Source organism: Trachurus trachurus (genome assembly GCF_905171665.1).
Source record: "Trachurus trachurus genome assembly, chromosome: 15".
NCBI lineage: Eukaryota > Metazoa > Chordata > Actinopteri > Carangiformes > Carangidae > Trachurus > Trachurus trachurus.
In genome coordinates, this window is record NC_139906.1 from 9558137 (window position 1) to 9574366 (window position 16230).

Consider the following 16230-nt stretch of genomic DNA (forward strand, 5'->3'; position numbering starts at 1 on the left):
TATGTATGCACTGAGAAAAAGTCACAACACTTGCAAATACAGGAACGTACTGCAAAAACTGATGTCACATGCAAATGCTGCAAATGCGCTGTAAAAACTCACAACACTGGAAAAAAAATACAAACAGGCTGCGAATACTCATAGTGCAAGCAAATGCACGAACACACTTTAAAAACACAACTTCAGTGTTTCTGAGGATGGGCTAAATGGAGGTCTGAGTGTTGTGTTTTTGTAGGAACTCACTGACCTTCTTTCATGTTAAACTGGTTTCAAAGATAAAACTTAATGAACGAAGGTAGAGAGAGAGACACAGTGTGTTTGGTTTGTTAACACAATGCACGCTTTGCTGAACATGAAGGGATGAAGACAGCAAGGGGTTGGGACAGGAAAAGTCAAACAGGAACACACAAGTAGATGAGGTGGTTTGGACTGAAATAAGAGAGCAAACAAAGCAAAGAAAGAAAGAGAGTTCAGGAGTGGCTGCATGGGATCAAATATTTTATTCATCACACTGTAGCTTTCCACCTGAAGAGAATAAATGATTCAACCATGAGACACCTCAGGGAGATACTGGTCGCACTGGTCCCACTGCTATGCTTGTAAAACCTAATATGGATTAAAGAAAGGCGTTGGCCTATAATGTGAACTTAAGTTGTGCTAGCAGTTTCCCCTTGTTTCTAATCACGCTAAGCTAAGTTTATATCTTCATCCATTACCTACAGCAATATTATCAGCATCAAGTTTATCTTTGAGGTGCAGATCAATCGGCTGTGAGTCACAGTGTGTGATCTGGTTGGGGTTTTTGTCTGAGTGTGTCGTCCAGTCCAGTTGACAAACACAGTGTGATGGTCTCCAGGCCAGAGGATTAAATCTAAGGACAACATACAAAACCCATTGTGTCGAACGATGCTCTGTCTTTTCATCTCTGTCAATTCAATATCAGTCACTCAGCAGCGTTGTCACTAAATAAATAGGCCTATCATTCACACACATGGATACAGATGTAGAATGTCAGTGTTGTGCTTGAGTTGTGTTCATTTTTTTTGGTGGACGGTGAATTTAAAGCATCCATTTGTAGCTAATAAACATGAGAAAAGTGGTGGTAATGCACCAAAAAGCTGTTTGCCAACCACCATAATGGTTAGACAAAGTGGAGACATTTTTCTGGAGGTCAAGAGAAGAAGAAGAAAAGTACTGAAGAAAAGCCATTGCTTACAATTAAGTGTATTTGAGTTGTAGTAAAGACGCATAACAGGCTCATATGCATAATCTGAAAGTTGAGCGTGCATGTATCATTTTGACTGTGTTTAAGTTCACTTTAACGGATCGCTGCACTATTTCACAATAAAACAAGCCTCAAGCAAGGAGTGTCTTTTCTTGTAAAACATGCATTATGTTGGGATTCACGCTAATGATGCCCTTGGCTAACTGCCCGTACAAAATGGTGGTGAATCATTCTGGAAGTTAAGCTTTCATGTTGGGAAGGTGTCTTTTCAACAGCATAAACTGGCTTTGTCCTGCCCAAGCTGACTCACCCTATAACCTGTTCGCCCCATTTTCACTAAAACTGTGTTTGTAAAATTTTCTCTGTTGCTGCAAAGCAAACGGTCACTGATATGTTCACAAGACACAATCCTACAGAACCTGACATGACTGCAGGAACATCTGCCAGATTCCTCCAGTTCATTAAAGCTGTTCTACATTCTTGGCAACACAATCAATGACACACACGTGACGCCTTCACTGTTTCAACGCAGGTTATTTGGGGGTGAAAGGTGTCAGTTTGGGGGTGAAATTATTATGTTTTATTTTATTTTGAAGAGTAACCAGGCAGCTCTTCAGCCAAACAGTTTGATGACCACACCCCCAGTATAATCTGAAGGTTTTTTTTTATGTTCTCAGGTTTTATGAGGTCATGCTCACACAAATTAACAACAGTTTTACAATATATTTCCAATAAATACATATAAAGTAGCATTTGTGACACACATTTCTACTTCTTACCTGTCATTTATTGTGTTTTCAAACACAAATATATTTGTCTCTATATATCTATCTACTGACACATTAGAGCCATTAACATACACAGTATTGCATTTTTTAAATCTATCTGTATTGTTTTGTATGAGTTAGATACCCTGGATATTCCTACCAACAATTGATTCTGTTAAAAAAAAAAAAAAAGATCTGCATAACATGTAATTGTTTTTACTTTATCTCACCTAACCACATGTAAAACTGCCCTATAGGCTCGTCTAAACACCAGATAAACAGACAGTGAAACTGGGTAACTCTCACCAGGCAGCCGACAAGCTGCATTTGGCCAATGTTAAAAGAGACACACCTTGGACCAGCTCCTTCCATTTGGATCTGGTTACAGGCCTACACACACACACACACACATATCTATGTACACAAACACCTCCATGGGAACCCCTGCCAGCTCCGTCAAAAAACAATGGCTATTTGTCAGTATCAGGTGTAGTTATATAATGTAATACACACACACACAAACCCTGATAAAGAATGCATTGTGTTTTGGCTCCTGTTTTACAAATCCCACACATATTTTTCATTCACAAAAAGATAAAGAAGAAATGAAATGTTTCAGGACTTCTCTCCATCAAGATGAACTTCAACTTGAGGAGCCAGATTGATGCACTTTTGTTCTGCAGTGACTCTGTGCTTTGATGAATCCCTGTGAGCTCCAGCTCCAGGGGGTCTGCTGAGGAGCTGGGCCTGACCTTTGACCTCCCCAGAGGGATGACAAACACAAATGTCTTACCACCTATACAGAAATGTGGCATGCATATCCTTATTATATCAAGAGTGATGTTGCCAAATATGCTACACATCAATATTCTAGTGCACAAATTGTATATGCACATTTACTTACGTGTTTGTATGATTCATTTTTATATGGTATAAGCAGTTGCAACCACATATTTTACAAAGTATGTTTAATTATATGCAAAATTACCTTTAAAAGTTATAAACCTGTCTGTCTATAAATGTCAGTCTCAGACATACACATATACATTTGCATACAATATGGAAAGTTGTATCAGTCAATATTATTTAAGGATTACTGCTCTTCATGCTCCTAAAGATATACAGTCCTGTTCAGGATGGATGAATGTTTACTTTTTCAAACAAGGAGGAAAAAAACACACCTCTCCTGGATCATATTTCCAGCTCAAACCCAATTATGCTCGGGAATCTCACATTTTCTTGCTCGACTGGTCTTGATCTGCTTTTGGGCCTCCTCCTCTTACTCCTCTTACTCCTCCTCAGACACAATAGTTCTGCCGGGGCACAAAAAAAAGAGAAGTGGGTGAGAACGTCTCGGCGTTTCCAGGTGACAATGGCAGTCTCGTCTACAATGAGGTTTTCTGTCTGTGCTTGAGTTTCTTTGCACTACAGGAGGCAAGAGTTGTCAGTATCCAGTGATGTGCAGAGCCACTGCCTCATGAACAGCATGTACTGATAAAATGAAAATGAAAAACAGGGAAAATTAGTCAAATGAATGCCTGATTAATTCATCAATCAATAAACAAACCAATCACAGCACAATGCATCAATTAAAACAGTAAGTTGATTGAGTGATTTGATATTTAATTTAACAAGAAATTAAAAAAATCCTACTGGCTACAGCTTCTTTAATTTAATTCCCCTTGATCTATAGTTTTGTTTTGTTTTTTATATAGATTTTTTAAGCTCAACAGTGAACACTGCTCTTTGGTTACCACGGACAACATCACCAACAACAGCGCAGGAATGTGGATACGCAGGATCTGCAATATTATTCCCCAGCAAACAGTGCACAAAAGAGAGGCTCATGTGTGTGTGTGTGTGTGTGTGTGTGTGTGTGTGTGTGTGTGTGTGTGTGTGTGTGTGTGTGTGTGTGTGTGTGTGTGTGTGTGTGTGTGTGTGTGTAGGTGTGTGTGTGTGTGTGTACATTTAGGTTCTGGACCTGAGTGATGGAGACACATGAGGATGTTTCAGTCAGTCCTCACTTAAACAAGGGGCCATTTTAAGGGTCAAAGGTTAAGTTGTTGGTGGCTTGTAACTGGGTGGATGATGGGGAACGAGTGCTCTTAGTGGGGCCACAGAATAGTTAAATGTTTACGGGTGTGCATTGTTTTTCTACTCTCTTAAAGGAACTGTGCAAATACTTACATATGAGAAGAGAAAAACAGCGGTGAAAACAGGGAAGCACTTATTCAGCCTCCATCCACTGCAAAAAGATTCAGTTTGAGAGCTTAATAGACTTAATTCACAATTTTGTTAACTATGCAAATAAAAATCCATCTTTGAAGTTCTTAAAAAATAAATAAGTATATGTTTTTAATATTTCTGGAAGTCTGAATTAAACGCAAGATTTATGAGGGATGAGGTAACCTCAGTGCTTTTCACTTCGTTTTGCTAATTCGATTCAAAATTGGATGAATGTCAACGTGTTTATCACATCTATAACAGTTGTATTGTTGCCATTATTCACCTGATTAATAAGCGTTACCTGAGATGTGAAACCACAACTGATGAACTGATGTCTGTGCTCAGACTGATCCAATCTCTCACTGCTCTTGTTCTTTTATACCGGGCTATAAAAAGACGGCAGCAAACTAATTATTAACTGTGAGCACTGCTCTTATAGCCTGTAACCCTATACCACACACACACACACACACACTCACAGAAAGACTAACACACACATGACTGATGTTGAACTAATGGGTGGAGATGAGTGGAGCTGATAAGTGACCAGCCAAATAAATGACAGAGCTGAAGAAAACAACATGACACAAGTAGATCAGCCATAAATCAGCATCTGGTTTTATTAGTTTATTATAAAATAGATCAATCTGACAGTAAATAACAGTATCAAAGCACAATAATGATGCCAACATTGGTTCTTTTATTTTAATTCCACTTTGGCCTCAGCACCAAGAGTCCATCCTCTTCTTATTCCTTTAATATGTGTTAAATTAAACAGGGGCAAAGTGAAACCAATGATTAAATGATTTGTTCAACTTCCATTTCACACCTGTTCAAGTGATGAACAGACATGATCAGTGTCTCAAGTTGTCATAAGGTACACAAATGTCTGTGTATGTTCTGCAAGGTATGTACAGTAAGCATTATGTAAGCATTTCTGGAGTGTCATCACAAGTGTTTGCTCAGCGTGGTGATATTCAGCATTTTTCACTATTTTCAACAAATCCCATGAAAAAAAGCCAAAAACATTACAACAAGTTCCAAAGTCTGATGTTTTTCCTCCCAGAAAATAAGATCTGAAAAGTCTTATTACATATTGAGTAATGTAGACAGCCATGGAAAAGATTAAGGCACTCTGTCTTCAGATTAAAGAGTATTATTTTTGTTCCTTTGGCATAATGGCAAAGAAACATACAGCCTTTCCTGTTGGTCTGTTTATTTGCTTATGTTTTTTTTTTACATTACTGGAATGAATTATTCAATAACTAGTAGGACTTCTGGGGTATTGTTTTTTTTTTGAAACCAGTGGACTTGAGCCTGAGATAATGGTTGGTTTTCATGGGGTTTATTTACAATAGCAAAAATACAAGATATTGCTTCCTTCATTAAGTTTACACATTTAAAAAAAGTATTTGTGGCACATTTTGGGGGTTTTGTTCCTTTTGAATAGACAAAACTAATATCTCGACTCAATTAAATTACAATTTACATAAATATAATCCACTCCAATCAAATTATGATGAATGGCAATTTGTAATTGTTACCGCGCTACATTAAGGAGGTCAAAGGTCAACTCTGTGACATCAAAGGCAAGATGAGGGTGCATGGGGTCGACAAAGACCTCCGGACCTCCTGATTGGCCGGTGGTGTGCTGGGTGTGTTTGAGGGAGTCCAGGGTGGCGTAGATGAACCTGCCCCGCTGCTCCTCCGACAGAGGGTCGGCCCAGCGGTGACCGGGCAGCGAGGGCGAGTGGAGGAGGAAGTAGATGGACGACATGTAGACTTTAACAAACTCCTGCTTCAGGAAATTCAAGTCTCTCTGCAAACACACAGAAAGATGAGACAATTTATTTACACAACTCATCAGCAGCTGGCACGGACGACATACTGTACACTGGATACACACTCAGGGACAAACACACACAGACACGCTTTAACTTGACGGTGGAGAGAAGCAACCCGTTTACTCATACTGACACTGCCCTCTACAGGTCTGTACTGGCATTACAAACACAAACACACATGCACACACATGCACATCTCACCCTTTGTGCTCTGCTCATATTGGTCTCAGCATCCAGCCAGGCACCCTGAAGGAGAAAACATCTGATCATTTTAGTTGTAAAATTGCTGAATTATGTTTTTTTTTCCCCCACTTACTCAGTGGTGCGCTCAAGATTTTGTTGTTCATTATATAAACTGGATGAGTCATCCTGCTAGCTAAAGCAACTCTTTCTTATAACTGTGTGTCAGGCAACTTTTAGTAACTAATTTTGGTCCAAATGTTGTTCCAGAGGCTTGTTAGCAATTAGTGCTTATAATACAACTTCAATAACAACAAACATGCTATAATCTCTCCATACTGACCCTGAGTGCATCCAGCAGGTCTGGTTGGTCCAACAGCACAGGGAAGGTAGAGAGTATAGGACTGCATATCAGATCTAAAACACACACCAAAGGTATTCAAATGCTGTTTCTAAGAACAGGTGATATGTGGTATTTAGATAAGAGGCATGAAGTGTGTGTGTGTGTGTTTTTACCTGCATTTTGCATGGTCGGCCTGTCCATCAGTAGCGTGTCAGCCAGCAGCTGTCTGTGCAGAGCCAGCAGGTGGACACAGCTCAGACAGTGCATCAGAGTGTCTGGCAGGAGACTGAAAGGGAAGAAGCAGCCTCTAGATTAGTTTATGATTATATACATAATACTTAATTATATAACATAATCCAGAGCAGGTGTTCAGGCTGTGTTGTTGTTGTTTTTTATCACTGATTCATCCTCCCACCTGAGCTGCGTTCTGGTTCGGCTGTTCGCTGATTTTATCTTGACAATCAATTTGGGCTGACGCCGGGCCTGGAGCATCTGCTGGAAAACACCAGCTTGAGCTGAGAAAGGGAGAAGCAGAGAAGAGATGCTGGTTTTAAACTCACAACTCCAGTGTTTCTTGTTTTTTTCCCTTAATGTATTTCAAAGCCAATCCTCTCTCAGACATCTGTTGTTGTGTCTTCTTACATCCTCTGGTGACCGAAGCCTCCACTGCTACGTCCTTCTCATAGGGAGTTCCACCGCTCACTGGCAGCTCATAGGTCCTACACACACATTAGATAAGACATTTAAGTACTGAGTGCAGAATTACTTAAGTCTGTAACTTTTTATAAAGACATTGTTCATATTGTAAATGTTCACAGTTTCTTCATTCAGGATGTGCATATTAGAAAAAAAAAGTAAATGTGAAATTAAAACTATAATGTTTGTGTATATATATACAGTATATACCTGTTGGGAAGTGGATTGCCAGCCTCATCGGTCAGTTTGAGGAAAGCCCACCCACAGCTCAGGTCTCCTCTCTCACCTGTCGACTGAAACACACACAGACACGTGCAGTTCCTTCGTGATCATAAAGGGTTCCTCTTTCATAACAAAAAAAATATGTTTCTTTGTATTTTATTCATCACATCATGTGTATCTGTATGTGTGGGTTTGGGTTTATCCTTACATTTCGTATAAATGTGACTCCCAGTTCAAAGAGGATACCGAGGTTAGGAGACGTGGAGTTGCAGCGTAAGAAACAGTCTCCGTCTAGGAGGCTGGGTAGGATTCCTGCCATCTGGAGCAAACACACACAAATACACTTCTGAGTTTCCTAGGCAGAAATAGTTTGAGCAAAGTATCTGACCAGACAATGAGAGGAACAGTGTGACAGTGTGTGATACCATTTCAATCATGCTGTAAACCTACCCTAGGAGAAAAGCTCCAGGTCTTGGGGCTCTTGGAGTTGTAAGTTGCCCTCACTGTGTGGATGTTACTCAACACCTGAAACACAAAGACTCATTTAGAAAAAAATTGCGATAGAAAAAGATTTTAGAGTAGATAATTCTTCCTAAAAATGAAATCAAGGTTAATCAATTGCACATTAACAGGGACATTTGTATCTAAAAGTAGTGATTTGAAAATGGATTTACAGGCTAATTTTAACTTTTAACTAAAAAATAACCAGTATTAAATGGTGTCCACTTGTAAAGGAGTAGAGCTGTATTTACAACAGACACACGCAGGATACCTGAGCTCCATCAAAGGCACAGAGGCGGACGTGTCGGCTGAGGACCTGAACTCCAACCCCGGGAGTAGGAATCATCCTGCAGCTCCACAAAGTGAAACAGACACACGTGTGGACCTGCCGAGCCCGAACCTACAAGACAAGTTCAGAGAAATCTGAGTCAAGACGGCATGATCGTGAGTAAGTAAGTAAGTAAGTACTTTATTTATATAGCACCCTTCTCAGTACGAATACACAGAGTGCTTTACAGCGTGGATAAAACCATCATACAGTACACAACAATACGCAATAAAATATATCGTGACCGGATGATGAGAAACGGAGAGAACGCTGAAAGAAAGAGCAACCATCTCACCCTGCCAGTGTCAGGGTCCAGAAAGAGGTCTTTAAAGGACAGCTGTGATTGGCTGAGCTCAGGCTGAATATGGTGACTTCCTCTGTACGTGACACCTAGACGAAGACACAAATGGTTATTAAAGAAATGATTAAAGACTGGTTTTAAAAACAGAAATACCAGGAAATTTGTATTAACTGGGTGTGATTTTCTTGTAAACAATTCAGAGCTGAAATGAGTTAATTATTCAAGAAGCTGATTAACAGTACGTGTAAGTGTGTGTGTGTCTGAGAGTGTATAATGACCTTCATCCACCAGCAGTTTGTTGAGAGTTGATGGTCTGAATCCTGAAGGTATTGCCCCCATGGCAGACAGCACATCTGTTGTATCAATCTGGTCCACACACACATATGAAATACACAGTATTTTTAGTTGGGCACATGAACAGCGCTATCAGTTCTAGTCGTTATAATTAGAGGATGTAGTTTTACCTCAGTCAGAGCTTTCCTCACTGTGGACCAGTTTGAATTTAAAGCTCCGCTGTCACAGAAAAAAAGACAGCGTTAACATTACGATCACATGTTGTTGTTTGTCATCCATAGACATCATTCGACTTAATTTCTACAAAAAATTTAAAAGTTGAACCTCTGTTTGTCTCGATCATTGGTCAGTTCTTCACCATCTTGCTCTTCCTCCTCTGACTCCTCCCCATTTTCATCACTGTCACCATCATCATCGTCGTCGTCGTCATCTTCATCATCATCATCATTTTCATCTTCATTTTCATTGTCAAAACCAGAGCCAATCTGAAAAATTTGTGTTTTGTTTTACAGTAACACATCAAAGTTACTTCAATGAAAATTAGGGCGGTTTATTATGAATACTGAAGTTTCGTTTTAATTTTAAACCTTTTTTAATACACATCATGTTCACAGTTATCTTATATGTTGTACAAAAGTGCTTGATACTTGTTTAAATGAACAGTATAAATAATCAATAGTATTTATTTAACACTGTGTGGTGCAGATGTTTATCAGGTTGTGTACCTTCAGGTAGTTTTTTGGTACCACTCCTCTGTTGCCTTTAGTGTCCTGAGCCAGCCACCATCCATCTGCTGTCTTCCTGATAATCCTCAATATGTCCCCCCTCTTTAAAAAAAAGTGGGTAAATTCAAAGTCATTTCACTTCACGTTAGTCCATGCATTGCCTTCAAAGAGACTTTTTTTGTTTTTGTTTAAAGAAACATTTAAAAGAGCAAAGCAGATGAAACTCAATTCATGATAAGCAGGTATGAAAGTCTGGGAAATCTGGGAACAAGTCTGTCTGTCTACATGAGATAAAATACCTAGAAATTGTATATCACAACTTGTTGTCCGTGCTCATTCTCAGTGCGTGAAACAGGAAGTACTTCACCTGAACAGGCAGATCTCCTTCCTGGTCTCCTTTGAAATCGCAGAGGACAGTGTAGACGGGAGGGTCTGACTGAGAGAATGGTTTCACAGCTTGGTTCTCATCTTCATCCTCATCACCGTCAGCATCATCTTCATCATCATCATCATCATCATCATCATTACTGTCTTCATCAGCATCGTCCTCACTGTCTTCCTTTGAAACATCACTGTGGATGAATGCAAGATATTTTTAAATTTAGGTGTTTAGATGTTTTAAAATTGTTAATTGTTAGCTCTCAGGTCACTGACCCTGCACCGGTGCTCGGCCCTGGTGGTGAAAGCTCCAGAGAGAGCTTATTCAGACGCTCCATGATGTCCTGCAGTCGTCTCTCCTCTTCCTCTTTCCTCTTATCATAATTTCCAACGGGAGCCAGCTCATCAGCCTAGAGGCAAATCATGAATTTTTGAATCAATAACATGCAGTGTTGTGGTCAGTTTATTCCAAGATTTATCACAAACTTCAAAGAACAAATTACCTTGATGTCTACCCCAAAATTGGTTGTCAACAAACTTAGGTTTAACATTATTTGTGGGGACAGCACATCACTTACCTTTGTCAGTTTCTTTAGCGTCCTTTGTGTCTTCTCAGCCGACATCTGGAGGTCTTGACATCTGTTTGGAATTAGACAGATTTAAAATGAAACTACATTAGTTTCAGTGAAAGTCTGGAGGAGGTTCCTGGTCTTAACTGGAGTTGTAGTTTAGGGAAACGATGCTTTGGCTCTGTTGAAGCTGTTTACCTTCGAAAAGCCTCTTCAGTAGATCCATCCTGTTTCTGCACATCCTTCACCAGACTGTCAACCTGGGTTAAAAGAACCATTTCAAAATATATATTGAACACAGGACAGTCAAGCAGCAGGTCTTGTAATCTGGTCTTTGGTTTGTCTCCTCTTGTGACCATCTTAAACAAAAATTGTACATAAAAAATGAAGCTAATTTAAGACGCCATGCTGCAGGCCAGTCTTCATTTAAAATCAGACATTTTAATGATTTCCTAGTTCTTGAGTGAGCTCCACATTAAACAGCCTGTTATCTACTTTACCTTGGTGTATTCTACAAACTTCGGGATTAGTTTCAGCCATCAAAAGCCTGTACTTTTTCAAATAAATCCAAATGTTTACCTTTGTTTACATTGATTACCCGCTGAAATCAACGTATGGTTAGAGGAGGCTACAAGGTAAAACGAACTGTAAGATGAACTGTAATGATACAATTGGGCCAATCAAACTTCCTCTAACGAAACTGCTTCACCTCAAACTCTGGGATCGATATAATTGATAAACAGAAGATCATTGCCTGAAATAACTCTGCATCAACTTCTCTTGACGTGCTAATATTCAGTTTCACACTGTGAGTTAAAGCATCACTTTGCGACAAAAAAAACACACACAAAGCAGGCACCAGTCTGTAACAAACCTGTTTTTTGATTTCGTCCACTTCTCTCTGGACAAGCTGCAAAGGTCCCTTTCTTTTTGGTGGCATTTGTTCGTCGTTTTATGATTCATAATAATCTATAATGTGTTAGCGCGGTGTTAGCAGGTCCTTGCTACAGTGGCTAGCTGACGCTACACTTCCACTGGTCGCTAGGCAACCGAGTTCTTCTTCAGGCGTTGCCTAGAGGGAGATACCCAGATCATCTTGTTTAGTGTGAATTTATGATTTGTAAAAAATATATTTCAAGAAATATATGTGGTATATTAATCGTTTTTATGTTTTGTTTATTGTCAAATTGAATGTATTATACATAAAAAAGAGAAACTATCTGACACGCTTCTTCCCCCTCTATCAAGCTACCGCCACCTACTGGCTGGAGGACGGAGCTGTTGGGGGAAAAAAATCTCTACTGAAGTTGCTTCTTTTATTTTATGAGGTTAGTACTTTGTATTTTCGTGATTGCTTGCAAGTAAGACTTTATCGTGTTACATAGGACAAAAGGAAAGTAGTGTTGATTTAATTAAATGAGACAGAGACACGTGTAGTGTGTATGCGGAGTTGTGTAAGAAACCTCCTGATAACCTACAGAGGGCGTACTATTCATGTTGTGAAACATGCTGCCTTTAGGTTCGCCTCGTTAGTTTTGAATTCTTAATAATAAAGTCGAAAATTTGATCCCAAACCACATATTGTTTCTACTCAGTGTGTCAAGTTAACAAATTTAGCTTTAATGTTTTGTAAAAGTAATTTTACAGTCATGTATTTACTATCTTGACAATCAAAGTTCTCGAAATAACGACGTTCTGATAGTACATGAACGCAGCAAATACAACCTTCCTCCATTCATGTCCCACACTGTTATGTCATTTACCTGTCATGGCTGCCCCCATCGCTCTCATTCAAGGCGCCGGCAGAGGACTGGGGCTTGAATTTTGCAAACATATCCTAAAAAACAAAACACCTGCTGCCGTTATAGCGACATGTCGAAACCCGGACGGTGCCGCCGAGCTGCGGGGCCTGGCCGGCCAACACCCGGGGAGGCTGACGGTCCTCAGGCTGGACGTGAACCGGGAGGAGGACATCAGAGGAGCTGCGGAGCGGGTTAAGGAGAGCTTCGGTCGGCTGGATTTGATTGTCAACTCGTCGGCAATGCTTCACCCATCTGGGAAGGGAGAGACCAGTCTGAGAGATGTCTCTGCTCAGGTAAAGCATGCTATTTTGATTGTAGTGCTTTAAAGTGGTGTATCTTTTTCTGTCAGTTAGGAAATATGTACTTTACAGCTAACTCACAGCTGTTGAAATGCAATACTTGGATTCTGGCTCAGATTATGCTGCCAAGGAACAAGCCTCCTGTTACATTGACAAAATCTATCATTTTGAGCAATTGGACCTTACTGTAAATCTATAAATCATATTTTGTGAGGCAATATAATCTTGGATGCAAAGTTTGGGTTTACTATTAAATCCAGTTTCGAAGTATTCAACCATATTTTTTCCTAATATAAACTTGTCATCTTTGTGTCCATGCTGAGGTCCGGGAAACCACCAGGTGTCTCTATTACCTGGAAATGAACAGGAGGCACCACCAAAGCCCACCACCATCTTAAATGTTTGAACCATGGATTTGTACTGATTTTTTGATTGATTTTCTCTTCTAGGGCATCATTTCTACTTTGACAACCAACTCTGTGGGTCCACTGGTTATGGCAAAGTATTTTGCCCCTCTCCTTCAGAAGGGTGGAGGTAGTTTTGGGCAACAGCCAGCAGAAAAAGCTAAGCAGCACAGTGGCATCATCGTCAACATCACTGCCAAAGTGGGATCCATTGGTGACAACGGTAGGCATTGTAAAGCAGAAAACAGGTTACAATACAGAATCCTTTTATATACATGAACACACAGTAGGCTATGTACACTACGCCACTGCAACTTCCTGCTTCCTTTGCCTTCTTCTCTCAGGTCTTGGGGGTTGGTACAGCTACAGGATGTCTAAAGCTGCTCTCAACATGGCCACCAGAAATCTGTCTATAGAGCTGGGGCGTAGTCGACCCAAGGTAGGCCTGAATGTTAACTCTTTTTTTTTAAATTCCATGAACAAAATCAAGTCCAACTGAGAAAATGTGTTTGGGTATGGACTTAAAGAACTTGTTTCTGATTGTTTCTAGGTGGTGTGTGTATCCTTACATCCAGGAACGGTAAACACAGACCTCTCCCGGCCTTATCACAGGAATGTGCCAAAAGACAAGTTGTTCAGCGCCGAACACTCTGTCAGCTGTTTGATGAGCATCATAGAGGCACTGAATATGGAAAAGACTGGCAAGGCATACAGCTGGGACGGGACTGAGCTTCCTTGGTAGAATCTATAAAAGGACAAAGAGGATTTATTCACTTCTGGTCTTCTCTCCGACTCTCTCTGCAGCATCTAAATGTGAAACAAGCCTTAACATTGAAAAATCTTCAGAACTGAATATAGTTCTGTAAAAGTGGTTCCTGATGCAGTCGCGGTCAAACTAGTCAAAAACAAACCTCTCCCACTACCTCACAACCAGCCAAAGTGCTTCATTGAGCTGTGACACTAAACATGTGTGTAATACCATCATGTGAAGGCCTTGTGTCATTGTAAGACTTCATACTGCTGTAAATTTGATATTGATCTAATGTAGCATAACTTGGGCGTACGTTGGCAGCAGAAATAATATATAATAATAATAATAATAATAAAGTTTTTTGCAGTATCAGGTGGTTTATGTGTAAGGAATAGTATGATTATTTGCCTTCTATCCAAGAGTTAGATGATAAGATTGATGACACTGCAAACATACAGTATTTGTTCATTCAGCTAAAATGAACTAAAACAGGAGATTAACCCGCCACAAAGGTAGAAAGAAATCCACCACCAATCCAACACATCTTAAGCTCACAAATGAACGTGTCATATTACATTAGGCAAATAAGTACACAAACTCAAGTAAGTAACCTTGGCAAGTAAAAGCATATTTCCCAAGATGTGGAACTATCCCTTTAGATATGACACATCAAACAATTCCAACTATTATTTGTTGTGTTTAATGCCTTATTGTCCAATAAAAATAACTTTTTCTCATTACATTATTCCATGTGTCACAGTATCCAGGAATCACAATGTGGTGCCACTGATACATTCAAAACAATACCTTGAAATCAGACTGAAAGCAGGTTCAACAGTGAAGAGCTATTTGATATATGTTGGAAATGGTCCCCTTTATGTAAAAAAAAATGTTATCTCAGAAATGGTCAAATATTTATCCTGTAAATCACTGCTTTAGGAGCAAACCTGCTGCGCAGTCTATCTGTGATAGTGTTTATGTTTGTGCAGGTCTTCTTTACAGAAGAAGTGGAGAGACGTGGGATGACTAATTGGCTGTAATGACTGAGCTCAATCCTGTTAAGGGACTTACACATGACGGCTATACACGACTGACCTGATTCTTAACTAATTGAGGTTACCAGGTTAATTTATTTATCCGTAACTACATTCATCTAATGAAGACATTAAATAACGTCTCCACTGAGACTGACATTTACTCCATTACAGAAACCAGCCTACATGAAAATGATCATTGAGCATTCCTTACATTTGCTTCATACACAACATGGTTAATTACCTTTTATCCAGGAGATGGCAGCATTTAGAAACATAATTAATGTTCTTGACTTTTATTATGGAAATGATTGCATCTGTATTTCTACTGCATTGTGGTGGTTTTCATTACAATGCACTTCTGGTAACTGATTGTTCTCCATAATAATCCCTCAGTGGCTGAGATTAGCTACTGTACAGTTGTATTACTCCACGTTGTCCACGTTTTATGGTGAGGGTCTTATATAATGGTTCTTTTTTTTTCTCCTTGTCTTTGTGGCACGTCTTAATCAGTATGGTATTTCTTTTGGTATTATTTAACTATCCAGTAACCTGTAGTATCTGCTGTACTTATAGTTACTGTATGACTATTCAACAATCTTATCGTCTGTTTTTGAAAATATCACATTACATTTTCTGTGCAACATATCTCTGCTTTGCACTTTCTGATTAATTTTGAAGTGTAATCAATATCATTTATAGAGCAATTTTTTTTGTTGATATTTCATTTGAATGGCTTTTGAAAACTGAAATCTGAACAAGGAATGACCTGCAAAGAAAGAGAGACAGAAAGGTCAAGTTATGGTTTGCTCTCACAAGCTGAGATTGATGTTGTTTGGCCTTTGTCTTGCCTGATTTGAGCTTGCTAATCAATGTTCTCTGTTCACCTTAATCTAAGAACCACTAACAAAAACTGATAAATTCATTAGCCTACATTTAATTGTATAGGCTACCACAAAGCTGTGGTTGAGGGAGAGACCTGACAGCTAATATACAAATCAGATACAACGATTCATTATGCTTTCTTTAGCCTTTGTTATCAGAACCCATTGCTGAAAGAAACACATTTGTGTAATTGGTTGTGTGCTTTTGCATACAACAACAATAACAGGGTTACTACGGTTTGTTTCCACGGCTGATCATATTGACTGGCAGCTTTGTGCGCACACATCACGCGTGCAGCAGACTGCTGGGAATGAGTATGACAGCGAACAGCGTCGCTTATAAATAAAGCGACCACCACCACCACAGCTGCACGGACTGGTACCGCTTGTGTGTGCGTGTGTGTGTGTGTGTACATGTGTGTATTGGACTGTGTGTTTAATATTCCAGCCGCGGCCC

At 39.6% G+C, this 16230-nt stretch overlaps 2 protein-coding genes across 2 annotated transcripts; one reads left to right on the top strand and one right to left on the bottom strand.

The window, feature by feature from the left end:
- Positions 1–5758: 5758 nt before the first annotated feature.
- nphp1 (nephronophthisis 1) lies at positions 5759–11539 on the bottom strand (the record flags this gene model as incomplete). The annotated part of the gene is made up of 20 exons (XM_083988478.1): positions 5759–6037; positions 6264–6308; positions 6586–6659; positions 6759–6871; positions 7001–7100; positions 7228–7304; positions 7492–7574; positions 7712–7822; positions 7954–8028; positions 8276–8404; positions 8628–8722; positions 8912–8999; positions 9098–9146; positions 9252–9412; positions 9653–9754; positions 10020–10224; positions 10307–10440; positions 10609–10669; positions 10798–10859; positions 11474–11539. The coding sequence occupies 20 exons, from the start codon at positions 11537–11539 to the stop codon at positions 5759–5761; spliced, it is 2109 nt and encodes a 702-aa protein (XP_083844604.1).
- An 828-nt stretch (positions 11540–12367) lies between these two features.
- LOC310998200 (C-signal) lies at positions 12368–13846 on the top strand (the record flags this gene model as incomplete). The annotated part of the gene is made up of 4 exons (XM_083988137.1): positions 12368–12694; positions 13150–13327; positions 13449–13543; positions 13655–13846. The coding sequence occupies 4 exons, from the start codon at positions 12368–12370 to the stop codon at positions 13844–13846; spliced, it is 792 nt and encodes a 263-aa protein (XP_083844263.1).
- Positions 13847–16230: the final 2384 nt, after the last annotated feature.